The following is a 17,635-nucleotide window of genomic DNA, read 5'->3' on the forward strand; positions in this document are numbered from 1 at the left end:
GTGGGGGAGGTTGGAGCTCAATTATATGCGAGTACGCACCTCCTACTATCCTGCTGTGGTTCCCTCTTTATGTTTCCAGTTGAAGAACATCTTTTTTGCTAGATTCCAGTCTTTTTTTTTTTTTTTTTTGATGGTGGTTTAGCATCAGTTGTGGTTTTGTTGTAGTTGTGAGGAGAGGCGAGCTTGTGGTCCTACTACTACGCCATCCTGACTGGAAAAAAAATACATGAAGTATCTTTCCATCCTCTCACTTTCAATCTATGTGTGTCCTTCACCCTAAACTGTGTCTCTTGTAGGCAGCATATTGTAGGCTCTTGTTTTATTATCTAATCTGCCAGTCTTTTGATTGGAACATTTATTCTGTTGACATTTATGGTGATTATTGACAAATGTATGTTTATTACCAATTTAAACTTTGTTTTCCAGTTGATTTTGTATGTCTTCTTTGTTCCTTTCTTTTTGTTTTTCCTTTTTTGTTTGACAATTTTCTTTTTTTTGTTGTTCAGTTATAGTCAATTTACAATGTTGTGTCAATTTTTGGTGGACAGTTTTCTTTTATGTTAACTTGATTTCTTTTTGGTTTTTGTGACTTTATTGGATGCTTTTATTTTTGGTTAGTGCATCTTAGTAGCTATGTATCTAGTTTAATGAAGATTGAAACCACCCACAAAGGCAAAACCACTAAGGACTAAGACAGTTCAGGAATGAAAATTTGAATCATTGCCCCAGGTAAAGAACCTTGACAAGGCAAGGTGCTGGCTGAAAATGAGAAGATCATAGAATGGATAGTAGAAGAATGAATTTTTAATTATCAGTTCAACTCATGAATTGTTAAGAATCAAGAGCCGTATGAAGGAGGCTGGTGGTGCTTAGATCCGTAACTGGACTCTGGTTTATCATGGAGTAGATTTTTTACGGAATGTTTTTGAAAATTCTGTCCAAATGAACTCAGGGCAACAAATTAAAGCAAAGTCAAAAAGAAAATGACAAGTTGAGAGATTAAATATAAATGGAAAATCTCCCTAATGTAAAGATCAAGAAAAAAAACTAAAAAAGTCTGATAGAAAAATGGACAAAAGACATGTAAAGATAGTTCACAAAAGATAGGCAGAAGCCCTTTAAATATTTGAAGACATCCAACTTCACTAATAATAGAAATAGAAATTTAAACTACATTGAGATATCATACCTCACCTATCAGCTTAGAAGAACCTACTCTGTTGGCAAGGTTGATGGGAAACAGGCATTATTATATAACCCCTCTCTAGGTAAATATGACAATACCTAATAAAATTACATACACATTTACCCTTTGCCTCAGCAATCCCACTTTTAGGAAATTATCCTAAAGATCTCTAGCAATACAAAAACAAAACAAACAAAAAAATCAAACCACAGGCACAAGTTTTTTCATTATGGCTTTATTTGTAATAGCAAAATATAATATATACTCATATATTAATATTTATACGCAGCATAAATCAATAATGGGGAAAACCCTAAAGTTGAATTAAAAAACAAACAAACCTAATCGGATATCAAATTGAATACATAATCACACAGAAAAATTTAATTTGAGTAGTTTTTAAACATAGTATTCTGAAAATGCAACCTTTTTTGCCTAAGAACAAAAGCACTAGAAAAGAATCTTGAATCTTATTTAGTAGGCTTGGTGTTGGTAGTGGCTGTAGTCACAATTTCAGAACTATTGTGTGTGTATGAGGGAAGTACAGATATGAAAAGAGGAAGATAAAGAACCACTCTGGATGTTGGATTTTAATTGGTGGTATTAGTGTGAACTTGTGATTTTAAGAAGGTCTAGAAAGCAGACATCCTGGTAGCAATAGGAAACTCAGTGCCTGGTTCAGGGTTTCTAAGTACCCTTCCTTGGTGAAAGAAGCCAGAGCTCCTTGAAGAATGGTTAGTTCCAGATCTAGAGTGAGAAAGTGTTAAGGTGAGCCTGGAATATCTTGCTGCACCCAAAGTAAAAAAAGTGTTCCTATAATCACAGCAACATATAGGACATGCTCCAACTTGAAGAAGTGCCCAATGACAAAACTGATACAACTTGAGCATCAAAAATAGTAATTATGGTTATAGACTATTTGATTTTGAAACATACTTGAATTTAAAAAAAGAGAGAAAAGGAGGAGGCTTGGGCTAGATCTTTGAGAATGGGTTAAATTTAAATAGATGGAGAAGAATGGTAATTTAGTCAGTATGAACAAAATAAGGACCTGATAAAGAAGAGGGCAAAATTCAGGTGATTGGAGTGGGGGTGGGGGCTGGTCCAGCTAGACTGGCAGGTTCACATGGGGATCCGTAAGTCTTAAGATTTGGTAGTTTGAGAACATCGATGCCAGTCTGAAGGTTAGAGTTTGGGTATAATGGCAGTAGGGAACCACTGTAAGGCTTTGAGTGGAGGAATTATAAGAGGAAATGATGAAATAGGTATTTTGGGGTGATGCTGGGCAGCTAGGTGGAGGACAGGGGATGGAGAGACGGCAGGCAAGGGGGTCAGTTTGGCAGTCTTTGCAGTGACTGAAAAACAAGATGCTGGGGCCTGCGAGGAGCCGGTGAGTGGATAAGGATTGAAATGGCTCAAATTTTAAAACACTTCAGAGGATGACTATTCCTCTGATAAAGGAGGAGGGAGTCAGTGACTCAGAGTTTCTGTGCTGAAGGGGAGAAGGATAATGATGGGACTGAACTAAATATGAAGAGTAGAGAATGGATTTTTGCTGTATTTTGAATTGGTTTTGAATATACTGACTGCGAGCCTGTAGCATTTTGATGTTTACAGACCAAAAACATTTAACCAGGTGTCCCACTCTGGGGTGGTGCTCCTGCCCCTTCTCAACCAGCTTGATCCCTTTCAGAGATCAGGGGAGAGCAGGGCTCTGCTCTTTTCCTGCAGCTGTTCTCAGTGACTGCTTGTCATAAGCATTCATGCTCCGCAGTGCTCAGAATCGTCTTCCTGTGGCACCCCAGTGGGCCACTCCGAGTGTGTGTACTATCACTTCCTGGTTGGGCCAGAAAAGAATTTTTGAGACATAACTCAGGGCAGGGCTGCCATGTATGCCATTTCTCTTTCATCCCTGCAGTGACGCCCAACTGAGGGGCCTCTGTAGTTTGTGGCTGTCTGGCTTCATCAGAGGGTGTCTGCCCTCTCCCCCGCCAGCCCTCTGGCTCGGTGGAGGAAGGCCTGTCCTGAGCTCTCCTGGTGAGCAGGCTCCCCAGGCTGCCCTCCTCCCTGCACTCTTGGCATTCACATGGCATGGCCATATATTATGCCCAGCGTGTTCATTTTCAGTTTAAATGTGTTCTCATCCCAGAGGAGCAACTAATGGCGTCAAGTTACTGATGTGAAAAAAGCCTGCCGCTACAATGACTGTGGATTAATGAAATAGCAGTCATGGAGGCTGGGGCAGCAGTAAATTGTCAGGGCACTGGTGACAGGGATTTTAAATTATGTTCTCCGTCTCCTTTCCCCTTCTCCAAAACTATTTTGCTGTAGCATTGTTTGGTAAATGTTCTCCATTGCTTCAGTGTTTGCTTTCTATTAAAAGTCAGTGCAGGCTGGGCCCCTTCCTCTTAAGGGCCCTTTGCTCAGAGGACTGGACGTGGGCTGAGAGGGATTTACAAGCCTATCATGCTTCCTCTAGGAGGCGTGAAGGCAAATCTCTTAATCCAGGATCATCACTGACTGATAAATTTCATTCAGAACATTGGCAAACACAGGGCTGTATCAGTGAACTCTGCACATTTGGCTTGCGAGTTACTATCTCCACTTCTATTATGGCTGTTTTCTTTTCCTAATGAATTTAAAATGAGGAGCCATTTATACAATTCATAGTGTTTTTGAAAGGCAACAAGTCTATTCTTCATTAGTTGAAGGACCTCAGGGAGTCCACTGATGGGCCATAGGGAGTTCAGGAATCCCTGATCCTATAAGCAAATGTGAATGAGCAAACTGCTCATATGCAGATGTTTTTCTAGGAAGGACTACGGATTTCATCAAATTCACCAGACGTTCCATAACACTGAGCCAGCTTAAAGGCTGCTGCTGAGCACTGCGTAGATGGCCACAACTTTTCCTCTCCCCAGATCTTGTCCTTGCATGGACTTTGCAGCTCCTTTGACTGAAAGGAGTCTGTCCACCTTTGATTCTGGCTGGCACTGTGATTGGCTTTGGCCCATGGGATATTAGCAAATGTGACACAAGCAGATTTGACAGGTGCTTGCACTGTGGGGCTTGCCTGCTTACTGGAACACGTGCTGTTCCTGCTACCACGTGAACAAGGCTGGGCCTGCCCAATGAGCTACATGGCCTGGGCACCCTCATTTCCCCAGCTGAACCCCAGCAAGAGTGGACAATGAGTGTGTCCAGCCGAGATGAGCCAAGCCAAGGTCTATGGATTTCATCAAATTCACTAAATGTTCTAAAATGCCAGTATAGCTCAAGGGCTGCTCTGGTGGACTGCATACGTGGCCACAGCTCCTTCCGCTCCACTCATCCATGACCTTGCAGTGGGACTTTGCAAGGGCAGGGGTATGTAGAGCCTGGGCCAAACCAGGAGCAAATGTCCAGCCCAAATTGCTGACGTACAGAATACTGATGCTATTTTGGGGTAGTTTATTATGCAGTAAAAGCTAACTAGTACAAATACTATACCAGGCAGTGTACCTTTTGCGGATGAGGGACACATCTTATTCAGTCTTTGTATTTCTTTTTCCTAAAAACACAGTAACCATTCAATATATATTTGTTGAACCGAGTAGAACAGGTCTCTCAAAAAGACAGATTCAGCCACTTTCTCAAGGTTACTTAATGAATCCAGAGAGACCCCAGAGCACCTAGCTCCAGGCCTCAGCTCCCTTATATAAAGTGCACTTCAGAACACCTGCCCTGTCGCGCTGCTATGGCTGTTAGAGGTACTGGGTGCGTTGGGAGGTGCTGGTGCTTGGTGGCCAGTAGCCCGAGCCTGGAGAGCGGCTGCCGAGCCTCGGAGCTCGCCGGCGTCAGGCGCAGTGACCACCGGGTGTCCAGCGGGGAGACTCCAGTTTTCGGGCGTCAGCTTTCTCTGCTGCAGGAGGTTGGTTCCTGCTGGCTCGATCAGACATCCGTGTGTCAGCCTGACGTGGCTGCTGCTGCAGTGTGGCCCCGTGGCCGGAGGACATGCCACTCTCTGCGAGGTGGGGGAGGGTCCTGAACAGGACTGAGGGGACACCAGGGGCTGCTCTGGATTCAGCTGTCACTTCCTGTATCTTGCTTCCTTGCTTGTAAAATTAGGTGTGGGTGACAGGAGGCTCTCTGAGAACCCTGCCAGCTGTAGGAATTCAGGGGCTTCAGTTACGACCAGAGTTCCCTCCAAGCCTGAGGGACTAAACTGCTCACAGGATCACTGAGCCTGAGAAAACTTTACCTTTTTTTTTTTCTCTGGAGGAAAATAAAAGGCTTTCTGTATTTGTCTAAAGCAGAAGGTGGAAAAGCAGGCCATATAATTGGAGAATAATAAAAAAAAGAAAAGGAAGCAAGCCTGATGTGAGCTGGGATGCTAGAACCTTGCTTCCTGCAGGATAATGGAGCTTCGTGTTATGCAGATCACATGATCAAACCATAGACAATTACAGAAAATCAAAAAAAAGAAAATCGTGACATACACAGAGGGTTATAAAATGCTCAGAATGAGTTACACAGAGACCCGTGAGACATACGATAAAAGTTTTTTTTTCCTTTCCCATTAAGACCTCCTATCCTTTTCTGATAACACCTAAAATGACTTCTTTCAAGGATTTAGGGTAAAACTTCTTTTTGGAGATGTATTTGGAAGTGAATAATGGACAACATATCATTTACCACAGGTACTGAAGACAACAGCTGAAAATTCTGCTTCTTACCAAAACAAGTTTTTGCTCAGAAGCTAATGTGAAAACACTGGTTTTTATCCAGCTATCCCAAGGGGATAGTACTGTTATGCTTTTAATAGGATTTTCTATCTTTAATGTTGAGGTTTTAAACATTAAAATTGCCAATGATTAAGCAAAGAAAACAATTACCAGATGGCATTTTCAACCAAATTTTTTATATTGATTATAATCATGCTTCTTTACAACTAAGAATTCTTGTGGTGTGCAAACCAATATGTCTGCCTTTATTTGCCTAAATAATAAACACAGAACAGCATTTCCAATAGGGGAGGTTCACACAGCAAACAAAATGTAGTGTGTGTGACCTCAATAAGGCATTCAGTAAAGGTATAAACCGTCTCCCCACGACGGGTTCCCTTAGGATGCTCTGATGTTGGCATCGCATTCTTCTAAGAGTAGAATCAAATCTTCAATCAGGCTGTGCTCTCTGCCGTGTGTCACTCTCATAATATCAAAAGCCTAAAGGGAAAAGAAAGAAGATGGATTAGATCCCTACACCAGGCAGGTCCCTGGCCGCTCCTTGTCTTTTCTTGTGACATCAGGAGTGCAGAGAAGCCTGCAGTCTACAGTGTGAGCAGCACTGTGGTTCCTCAAGCCAGAAATGAAGTGACAGGGGTGATTTTGTCATGTGGTGCTTGGAAAGCAGACTCACTGCTTGAGTCATCTGGGCCTGGTGTCCAACAACGCACTTCAGGGATAGTTAGTGTTTAGGTTTAGTGTGTAGTTACAGAGGTTTAAGAAGAGTGACTAAAATGATTAATATTAAAGAGGAACTGCTATACTGCTGCCACCTTAAAACAGTCATTTTTGCACACTGCATTTAATTTTTATCTGTATGTACTGTGATATGTAGAATGTGTACATACAATTTTTGTAGGCTTTTCATTTTGCGAATCCCTGCCTTCACTCCCCGTGTTCAGTCTGTCACTGTCTTGCCAGTTCTACCTCCACCATAGTTGTGAGATCTGGATGGGTTTGTGACCACTTCAGTAATAGGGTATGATGACATCAATGCTGTTGACTTGCAAAGCTAGGTTAGAAAGGCCGTGCAGCCTTTGCCTTGTTCACGCGTACGCCTGCTCCTGGAACCACGAGCTCCCATGCTGCGAGGAAGCCCAGGCCACGTGGGGAAGTGCAGGTGCTCTGGTCGACAGTCCTAGCCGAGCCCATCTTTAAAGTCATTCTAGCCTAGATGCTAGCAGTGCGAATAAAGAAGCCTCCGGATGATTCAGCCATCAGCTGTCTTCTGACAGCCAGATTCTGGTCTTCACATCTGGCACCCTAGACGCTGTGGAAAAGAGGCATGCCATTCTTTTTTGTGATCTGTTTGAATTCCTGATCCAAATCATCTGTGAGCATAGGAAAAGGTGGTTGTTTTACTCTGCAAAGTTTGGGGTTGGTTTGTCATACAGCAGTGGATAACCAGAATATCCTCAAAAATATTTTTGCAATAAATTAGAGATAAACAGTACCATCCTGCACTGCCCCAAAGGAAGGGACACCAGCCCCATTGTCTTCAGTGTGAATAAGCCTTCACATGTGTAGAGACACTGCGGGGGCTGTTAAGCACCCAGAAAAGTCCCTGCCGTGCAGCACATGCTCTCAGCCTTGGCTGCGCAGTAGTATCACCCGGGGCTTCAAAAGATATGCCAGTGCCCAGACCCCAACTGAAACCTGAAACCTGTTCTCTGGGGGTGAGGCCTGGGCTCAGGAGATTCTCCCGGCTGAGAACAGCTGATGTAGTAAGCTTGCAACAAATGATAACAAAATGAACATCCTGAAAGCCATGGAGACTTTTGAGCTGTGGAGCACCTTGGTGGTCATGTAGTCAGACCCCTTCTTTCTCCTGAGGAGGGAACCTGAAGCCGGGAGAAGCAGTGCTCAGGACTAGGAGTGCTTTCAGCCTGTGTTCCTGGCTTTTTGGCCCCTTTAAAAATATTCCCTTTAAGCTGGATTAAAGGCAGATAGAGTGGGTCTAGATTTAACTGCTTGGTGAGATGCCTCTGAGCCAAAGATCAAAAACCAGTGTTTGATGTGTTCAGGGAACAAATGTCTTCCCCACCCCTCCTCCCAACCAGACCCCGGGAACTGCCCTGGGTCCTGCGTCATTTGACATCTCAGAGTCCAAGGCAGAGGCCTGTGTGAGAGCATGATTGTAAAGAGAGACTGGAGAGATGCTTCACGTCCTTTATGGGAAATTGGAAAGCTGTCTTAGACGTTCCCTTCCCTTCCACTCAACAGAGGGCCAGATGCACTTGTGCTCTGGCAAAGGAGGGTGAATGGGCCAGAAGCACTGCCTGAAAAGCTCTTTGCAGACAGAGAAATGACATTGCTCCATCCCAGGAGCGGGTGGTCTAGGGAAAGGCCAGCCTGGCCTGCAAGGGCTCTCCCCGCGCAGCGCTCGCTGCTCTGCTCTGCTGAGTGAGGGCCTGGCCCTGTTTCTCAGGAGACCTCCCAGACAGGTTTCTTTTTGTCCTCCTCGTTGTATTTCCCCAGGTTTCTCAGCTGGAGAATGTTCTGTGCTTCTCAGAGATTTGACTCAGAGGCTCCATGACAAAGTCATGGAGGTGGAGCTGCATGTTTTCAAATGTATTATAGCTCCAGTTCCTCCAGGAACTGCAGAGCCACAGCCAGGAAGGGAAGCTGCCTGGCCATCCCCAGGCCTCATTTCCACACCTCACACCTCCTGGCCTGCTTCCTTACAGGACCATGAAGACCATCTGGTCCAGTGTCCTCATGTTTGGCCTGAGAGGTGGGCCCTGGGTGAGCATGTGGCTGTCTGGACTCAACCCAGTGTTCATTCCATGACTGCACTGTGCAGTCGTCATCTGCACACAGTCTGCTGTGACCACAGAGAGGGCCTGGAGAGTTTCTAAGATATGACTTCTAACTCATCCTCAGGGGCCGCAAAGGTCTTCCTAGTCAAGATGCTAGTGGTTGTGACCTGCACTCTCTTACTTGGTGAACGTAGCACCAGAAGCAAAAGTGGGGCAGCGGGCAACCCCTGGGTTTGTCTGTGTAGGATCTGAGGTACTATGATTAGAGTCTTATCCACAGGATGGCTAGAAGCAGAGAGGAAATGAGTATAGCTGAGAGTGGAGAACCAATTTGAAGACTAGAAAAAAAAAAGCTGTATTATTCGTCTAGAAGGTAAAACTGAACATATATATGATTAACAAGTAAACACTGTAATTTTCTCTGAGTGATAGATGGGGCAGAAAAGAAAAGGAGAAAAAGAAGGGAAGAAAGAAATAGGATTCAGTAACGTACAGAACATGTTGGTGACTGTGTTCTGTGTGTGTGTGTGAATAACATGTCAGGTTGGGTGTACAGGAAGCTGCAACTCAGACCTGGGCAGGGAGGACATCTGGTCCACGTCCTGGATGTCACCTGGGCCTACAGTTGACCTGGGGCAGCAGATCTTAGTGATGTAGGAAAGGAGCCCTGTGTGGATGTGGATGTTGGCATAGACCGGCTCTCCATGACCTATGCCAACAGCCCCTCAGCCTGGCAGGAAGAAGAGGAGGCCCCCCCCTCAAAGCAAAGTTACAGTAAATCTCTGACAAACCAGAATAATTGCTTCCCGTAGCTCTGTGTCTCCCTCCTCTCATCCCCTCCCAACTGCCACACATGCGCACGTCAGAGAGGACAATTCTAGTTTAATTTCCTGCAGCAGTATGTAAAACAGATTAAGGAAGTATAAAATCAGAGCTAGCCTGTGCTGGGACAAGCTTATCTCTTTCCATTAAATTTTATTTTTTTAATGGTAGAATTTAAAAAGTCTGATCGTAATCTTCCACAGAGGACCTATTTGAAGTCTCCAAGTCGGGGTTGCTGCACCCGTGTACTGACTCTAAATGTCACAGGAGAAATGGAAGCACAGATCGTCTGCCACATGACAGGCATGGTCACTCAGGAGTAAAGATAGGGTCCCCAGAACTGATTTCAATCTCATCACATCGTTTTTTTTTTTAAAGTAATTTTAGAATTATGGTCATATATTAAACAAAATGAATTAAATCAAATTATGATTTAAAGCTGCAAACAATATAGCTTTCTTATTAATTTTTAATAAAAATATATTAAGCTTATCAAGGATCTCATATACTCTCTACCTTAAGCCTGAGGGAATCCAATAAATGACTTCCCCAAGCAGGATTTAAATATGGATATAAATCAGAGGGAAAAGAAATGTATGCATGATAAGAACCTCTGGAATCAGATCACAAGAGGGAAAAATGCAGGCAAGTTTTCTTACTCTGTCCACTGTGGGGTGAAAGCTGAGTAGAGGGTAGGGGTAGGGGGCTTGCAATGGAGCATCCAAAGCAGGTCATGTAGGAAGACAGACTTACACTTCAAGCAGCCCCAGAGCCATGACAAGCCCTTCACAAGGGGCAGCAGGAAATCCCAAAGCCTTTGATGACCTGCCTAAGCTTACAGCACCCCTGCCGACTCTGCCCATGCTCTGCACCTTGCATACGATCTGCTGGAAGGACCTGTCCTCCTGGGAGGCAAAGTTTCCTTAAAGAAAACATCTCTCCATTCATTCACTAAATATTGTCTAAGCAGCTATAATGAATAGGACTTGGGCCTTGTGTGATAAAGGAAGAGGTGAGGTGCTGGGGCATCCAGGGGGACCCCAGCGGGGGTTACAGATGCTGTGAGCTCTGGCCTGTGCCTTCCAGTGGGAGTAGCTGTTCCAGGAAGAGTTGTCGCTTGTATTGCTGTTTAACTAGTCAGTCGATCAAATGCATATTTATTGAGCACCTGAGACCCCCCTGAAGAAGTCATGTCTCCTCCCTGAGCCCAGAGCCTTAGTTTCCTCACTTGAATAACGAGGAGGGTGGATTAAAGTCTATGGACAAACCATGTCCCAGACAGAGAGCTAGGAGGTGATAATTGGTTTTGTTTCCAAATACTGTGTTAACTGATTTCTAATTTAACTCCATTGTGGTCAGAGAATTTACTTTGCATGACTTGAATACTTTTACATTTATTGAGACTGCTTTATGGCCAGAATCCTTCATGGTATATGTTCTGTGGGTACTTGAAAAGAATGTGTATTCTGCTGCTGCTGAGTGGAGTGCTTTATAGATGTCAGTTAGAGCCTGTTGGTTGATGGTGCTGGTCAGGTCGTCTGTCCTTGATTTTCTGTCTACTTGTTTTGTCAGTTGATGAGGCGGGTGAGATGTCCCCCTCAACAACTGACAGAACAAGTGTCCGTGAGTCTATTGTCCATTTCCCCTTTCAGTTCTATCAGTTTTTGTTTCCCACAGTTGCCAACGGGGTTGTTTGATGCATACACATTGAGGGCTGCTATGTATTCTTGGTAAATTGACTTTTCCCCCCCATTATGTAATACCCTTCTCTGTCTCTAGCAACATTTTTTTTGCTCTGAAGTCTATTTTATCTGATATTAATACAGCTGCTCCAGCTTTCTTTTGACTAATGGTGTTTTCATGATACATCTTTTTTTCCATACACTTACTTTCAACCTGCCTATATCAGTATATTTAAAGTGAGTTTCTTATAGACAGAATATAGTTGGGTCATGTAAAAAAATCCCTTCCAATAATCTGTCATTTAATTGGTATATTTTAGACAATTTATTTGTTTGCATAGATCACTTATGTAATTAATGTACTTATTCATGTATTAGGGTTTTAAGTTTGCTATTTTTTTTGTTGTTTTCTGTTCTGGGTTTTTTTTTTTTTGCTTCTATTTTCTTGCATTTCCTGTGGATTAAAGTTTTTTTAGAACTCTTGTAGAATTTTTTTTTTTATTAAAGTATAGTCAGTTTACAATGTGTCAATTTCTGGTATACAGCATAACAGTTCAGTCATACGTATACATACATATATTTGTTTTCATATTCTTCTTCATTATAGATTACTACAAGATAGTGAATATAATTCCCTGTGCTATACAGTATAAACTTGCTGTTTATCTATTTTATATATAGTAGTTAGTATCTGCAAACCTTTTATCCCTTCCCACCCCTTTCTTCCCCCTGGTAACCACAAGTTTGTTTCCTATGTCTCTGAGTCTTTCTGTTTTGTAAATAAGTTCATTTGTGTATTATTTTCTTTTTTAGATTTCACATATGAGTATGATATCATACGGTATTTTTCTTTCTCTTTCTGGCTTACTTCACTTAGTATGATGATCTCCAGCTCCATTCATGTTGCTGTAAATGGCATTCTTTTATTATTTTTTATGGCTGAGTAATACTATATTGTATAAATATACCACAGATTCTTTATCCAGTCATCTGTTGATGGACATTTAGGTTGTTTCCATGTTTTGGCTATTGTAAATAGTACTGCTGTGAACATTGGGGTGCATGTATTTTTTTGAACTAAGTTTCCCTCTGGATATATGCTCAAGAGTGGGATTGTTAGATCATTTTTAGTCTATTCTTAGTTTTTTAAGGAATCCCTATACTGTTTTCCATAACGGCTGTACCAAATTACATTCCCACCAGCAATGTGGGAGTGTTCCCTCTTCTCCACAACCTCTCCAGCATTTATCATTCGTGGACTTCTGAATGATGGCCATTCTGACTGGTGTGAGGTGACATGTAATTGATTTGCATTCCTCTGATAATTAGTGATACTGAATATTTTTTCATATGCCTGTTGGCCATTTATATGTCTTCATTGGAGAATTGCTTGTTTAGGTCTTCTGCCCATTTTTGGATTGGGTTGTTTGTTTTTTTGTTAAGTTGTATGAGCTGTTTGTATATTCTGGAAATTAAGCCCTTGGCAGTCATCTTTTGCAAATACGTTCTCCCATTCCGTAGGTTGTCTTTTTGTTTTGTTTATAGTTTCCTTTGCTGTGCAAAAGCTTGTAAGTTTAATTAGGTCCCACTGGTTTATTTTTGCTTTTATTTCTATTGCCTGGGTAGACTGCCCTAGGAGAACACTGCTAAGATTTATGTCAGATATTTTGCACGTTTTCTTCTAGGTTTATCATGTCTTTTAAGTCTTTAAACCATTTTGAGTTTATTTTTGTGTAATGGTGCAAGGGAGTATTCTAACTTCATTGATTTACATGCAACTGTCCAGTTTTCCCAATGGCATTTGCTGAAGAGACTGTGTTTACGCCATTGTATGTTCTTGCCTCCTTTGTCAAAGATTAATTGACCAAAAGTTTGTGGGTTTATTTTTGGGCTCTCTGTTCTGTTCCATTGATCCATATGTCTGTTTTTGCACCAGTATCATGCTGTTTTGATTACTGTAGCTCTGTAGTATTGTCTGAAGTCTGGGAGGGTTATTCCCCCAGCTTCATTCTTTTTCTTTAGTATTGCTTTGGCAGTTCTGGATCTTCTGTGATTTCATGTACATTTTAGGATTATTTGTTCTGGTTCTGTGAAGAAATGTCCTGGGTAATTTGACAGGGATCACATTAGATCTATAGATTGCTTTGGGTAGTATGCCATTTTAACAATATTAATTCTTCCAATCCAAGAACATGGGATATCTTTCCATTTATTTAAGTCCTCTTTAATTTCCTTAGTCAGTGTTTTGTAGTTCTCTGTGTATAAGTCTTTCACTTCCTTGGTCAGGTTTACTCAAGTATTTTATTTTTCTGGGTGTGATTTTAAAAGGGATTGTTTCTTTACTTTCCTTTTCTGTTATTTCATTGTTAGTGTAAAGAAATGCAACTGATTTCTGTATGTTAATCTTGTATCCTGCTACCTTGCCAAATTCTTTTGTGAGCTCTTGTAGCTTTTGTGTGGCGCCTTTAAGGTTTTCTATATAGTATCGTGTCATCTGCATATAGTGACAATTTTACCTTTTCTCTTCCAGTGTGGATCCCTTTAGAATGTTTTTGAGTGTATCCATTTGTATAGATTTTTAAGTAGCTGTTCTAGGTCTTATACATATATCTTATATGTATCACACATTACCACACTCTAATGGGGTCCTCATTTTACCTGTTTAGAAACCTTACCTCCCTTTGTGTTTTACCCTCCTTTATTTGGAATATAATTGCCCTAAATATTTCCACTAAATACATTTAGAACCAGAGAAGACAGTGTTAAAATTTTTGGTTCAAGTGTCAAACATTATCTAAAATACTCTAGAGGAGAGTGGAAGTCCGTTTTACTTGCTCCTATTTTTGCTGACCATGTTCTTTCTTCCTGATGTTCAGAGACTCCTGCTTCTATTATTTCCTTTCTGTTTAGAGAATTACTTTAGCCATCCTTTTGGAATAGGTCTGCTGGTGACAAATTCTCAGTTAGTTTCCCTTCATCTGAGAATGTTTTGATTTCCCCTTAACTCTTGAAGGCTATTTTGCTGAATACTGGTTTTTGAGTTAAGTTCTTTTTTTTTTTTCAGTCCTTGAAAAATACTGTGCCACTTTCGTCTGGCCTCCATGGTTTCTAATGAGAAAGCCACTGTAATTCAAATTGTTTTTCTCCTACAGGCACATTGTCTTTTTTCACTTGCTGCTTCTAAGATACTTTGTCTTTAGTTTTCAAAAATTTGACTAGTATGAGTCTTGACGTGATTTCTTTGGATTTTTCTTATTTGGATTCACTTAGCTTCTTGAATCTGCAGGTAGATGTTTATGTGTACAGTTCAGTGGCATTAAGCATATTCATACTACTGCACAACCACTACCGCTGTCCACATCCAGAACTTCTGGGTTATCCCAGAATGAAACTGTGCACCCACTGAACAGTAATTTTCTTTTCTCTCCAGCTCCCAGTTGCCACTATTCTACTTTCTGTCTCTCTCTGTTTTTGACTACTCTAGGTACCTCATGTAAATGGAATCATACAATATTTGTCCTTTTTTGACTGGCTTATTTCACTTAGCGTGTCTTCAAGGTTCATCCATGTGGTTTCATTATTAAGGCTGAATAATATTTCATTGTATGTCTGTTCCACATTTTGTTTATCTGTTCATCCATCCATGGACATTTAGGTTGTTTCCACCTTTTAGCTACTGTTAATAATGCTTGCTGTGAACACTGGTGTATAAATATATGTTCAAGTACCTGCTTTTAGTTCTTTTGGGTATATACCCAGAAGTGGAATTGCTGGATCAGATGGTAATTCTGTGTTTCATTATTTTTGAGGAACTGCTGTACTGTTTTTCCACAGTGGATGCCCTGTTGTGCATTCCTGCCAGTAATGCACAGGAGTTCCAATTTCTCCACATCCATACCAACACTTGTCTTGTTTTGTTTTGTTTTGTTTTGTTTTTAATTATTTATTTTTTTCTTCAATTACAGTCTCCCTAGTGGGTGAGCAGTAGTATCTCATTGTTGTTCGGGTTTGCATTTCCCTAATCATTAGTGACATTAAGCATCTTTATATGCCTTTTGGCTATTTGTGTATCTTCTTTGGAGAAATGTCTATTCAAGTCTTTTGCCCATTTTTTAATTGGGCTGTTCTGATGTTTAAGTCTAGGCATTCTCTGCATATTCTGGATATTAATCCCTTATCAGATATGTGATTTGCAAATATTTTGTTCCATTCTGTTGGTTGCCTTTTTACTCTGTTGATAGTGTCCTTTGATGCACAAACATTTTAAATTTTGCTAAAGTTCAGTTTGTCAATTTTTTTCTTTGTTGCCTGTGCCTTTGTGTCATATCCAGAATAATCACTGCCAAATCCCATGCTCTTCCTCTGTGTTTTCTTCAAAGAGTTTTGTAGTTTTTTAGCTCTTATGTTAGGTCTTTAATCCATGCATTACTTTTTAAAAATTGAAGTACAATTGATTTACAATGTTGTGTTAGTTTCTGGTGTAAAGCAGAGTGATTCAGATATATATAATATATACTTATGTATATTATATATGTTATATATATCTGCAGGTAGATATGTACTTTTTCAGATTCTTTTCCATTATAGGTTATTATAAGCTACTGAATATAGCTCCCTGTGCTATACAGTAAGACCTTGTTATCTACTTTATATATAGTGGTGTGTGTCTGTTAATCCCAAATTCCTAATTTATCCCTCCCCTTCCTTTCCCCTTTGGTAACCATAAGTTTGTTTTCTATGTCAGTGAGTCTGTTTTTGTTTTGTAAATAAGTTCATTTGTATCTTTTTTTTTAGATTCCACATGTAAGTGATATATGATATTTATTTTTCTCTCTCTGACTTACTTCACTTAGTGTGATAATCCCTTAATTCCATCCATGTTACTGCAAGTGGCATTATTTCATCCATTTTTGTGGTTAGAGTAATATTCTATTTGTGTGTGTGTGTGTATATATATACACACACATGTACATATGTGTATATATACACACACACATCTTCTTAATTCATCATCTGTTCATGGATATTTAGGTTGCTTCCACATCTTGGCTGTTGTAAATAGTGCTATGAACACTGGGGTGCATGTATCTTTTTGATTAGAGTTTTCCTCTTTTCTGGATATATGCCCAGGAGTAGGATTGCTGGATCATATGGTAACTCTATTTTCAGTTTTTTAAGGAAACTCCATACTGTTCTCCATAGTGGTTGCACCAGTTTACATTCCCACCAACAGTATAGGAGGGACCCTTTTCTCCACACCCTCTCCATCATTTATTATTTGTAGACTTTTTGATGATGGTCATTCTGTTCAGTGTAAGATGATACCTCACTGTAGTTTTGATTTGCATGTCTCTAATAATTAGCAGTGTTGAGCATCTTTTCATGTGCCTCTTGGCCATCTGTATGTCTTCGGAGAAATGTCTATTTAGGTCTTCTGCCCATTTTTTGTTTTTTTGCTATTGAGCTGTATGAGCTGTTTGTATATTTTGGAAATTGTTGGTCACATCATTCATGCGTTACTTTTTAAATATAGTGTTAGGTAAGGGTCCAGCTTCATTTTTCTGCATGTGGATATCCAGTTTTCCCAACACCATTTGTTGAATAGACTATTCTTTCCCCACTGAATGGTCTTGGCACCCCTGTCAAAAATCATTTGACATACATATGAGAGTTTATTTCTGGGCTCTCTGTTCTATTTCATTAGCGTATGTCTTTATGCCAGTACCACACTGTTTTGATTACTGTAATTTTATAGTAAATTTTAAAATCAGAAAGTGTGAGTCCTCCAGCTTTTTTTTTTTCCTTCTCAAGATTATTATGCTATTGGGGTCCCTAGAGTTTTCATATGTATCTTAGGATGGGTTTTTCCATTTCTTAAAAAAATTGGGATTTTGATAGAGATTGCACTGAGTGTATAGATTGCTTTGGGTAGTTGTGACAGCTAAACAATATTAAGTCGTTCAGTCATGTACATGGGATGTTATTCTGTTTATGTCTTCTGTAAGTTTTTTCAGTAATGTTTTAGTTTTCAGTGTGTAAGTCTTTACCTACTTGGTTAGGTTAATTCCTAAGTATTTTATTCTGTTAGATGCTATTGTAAGTGGAACTATTTTTTAAATTTCCTTTTGGGATTGTTCCCTGGCAGTATATAGAAACACTGCTGACTTCTGCATGTTAATTTTATAGGCTCCTACCTAGCTGAATTTATTAGTTTTAACAATTTTTTTGTGGAATCTCTAGGGCTTTCGACATATAAGATCATATCATCTATAAACAGAGATAATTTTACTTCTTTTCAGTTTAGATGCCTTCATTACTATTTCTTCAAGTACTTTTTCTACCTTACTCTCTTTCTGGGACTCCAAGATTAGAACTTTTGTTACAGAAACACCATGGGTCCCTGCCATTGTGTTCAATTTTACC

The 17,635-nt window shown here is 40.6% G+C and overlaps 1 protein-coding gene and 1 long non-coding RNA gene across 5 annotated transcripts in view; one reads left to right on the plus strand and one right to left on the minus strand.

Moving 5' to 3' along the window:
* Positions 1-17,635, plus strand: part of LOC107033064 (uncharacterized) — a 59,432-nt gene that overhangs the window by 17,111 nt on the left and 24,686 nt on the right. The window lies entirely within an intron of this gene.
* The window catches only part of SMYD3 (SET and MYND domain containing 3), a 550,148-nt gene continuing 538,577 nt past the window's right edge, over positions 6,065-17,635 (minus strand). For all 3 annotated transcript variants that reach the window (XM_015234799.3, XM_072948628.1, XM_072948629.1), the window contains one exon: positions 6,065-6,390. In XM_015234799.3, the coding sequence (XP_015090285.2) occupies positions 6,289-6,390 (102 nt within the window). In that variant the 3' untranslated portion in view covers positions 6,065-6,288. The remainder of the gene's footprint in view (positions 6,391-17,635) is intronic.

The sequence above is a fragment of the Vicugna pacos genome, chromosome 23 (genome assembly GCF_048564905.1).
Source record: "Vicugna pacos chromosome 23, VicPac4, whole genome shotgun sequence".
Lineage (NCBI taxonomy): Eukaryota > Metazoa > Chordata > Mammalia > Artiodactyla > Camelidae > Vicugna > Vicugna pacos.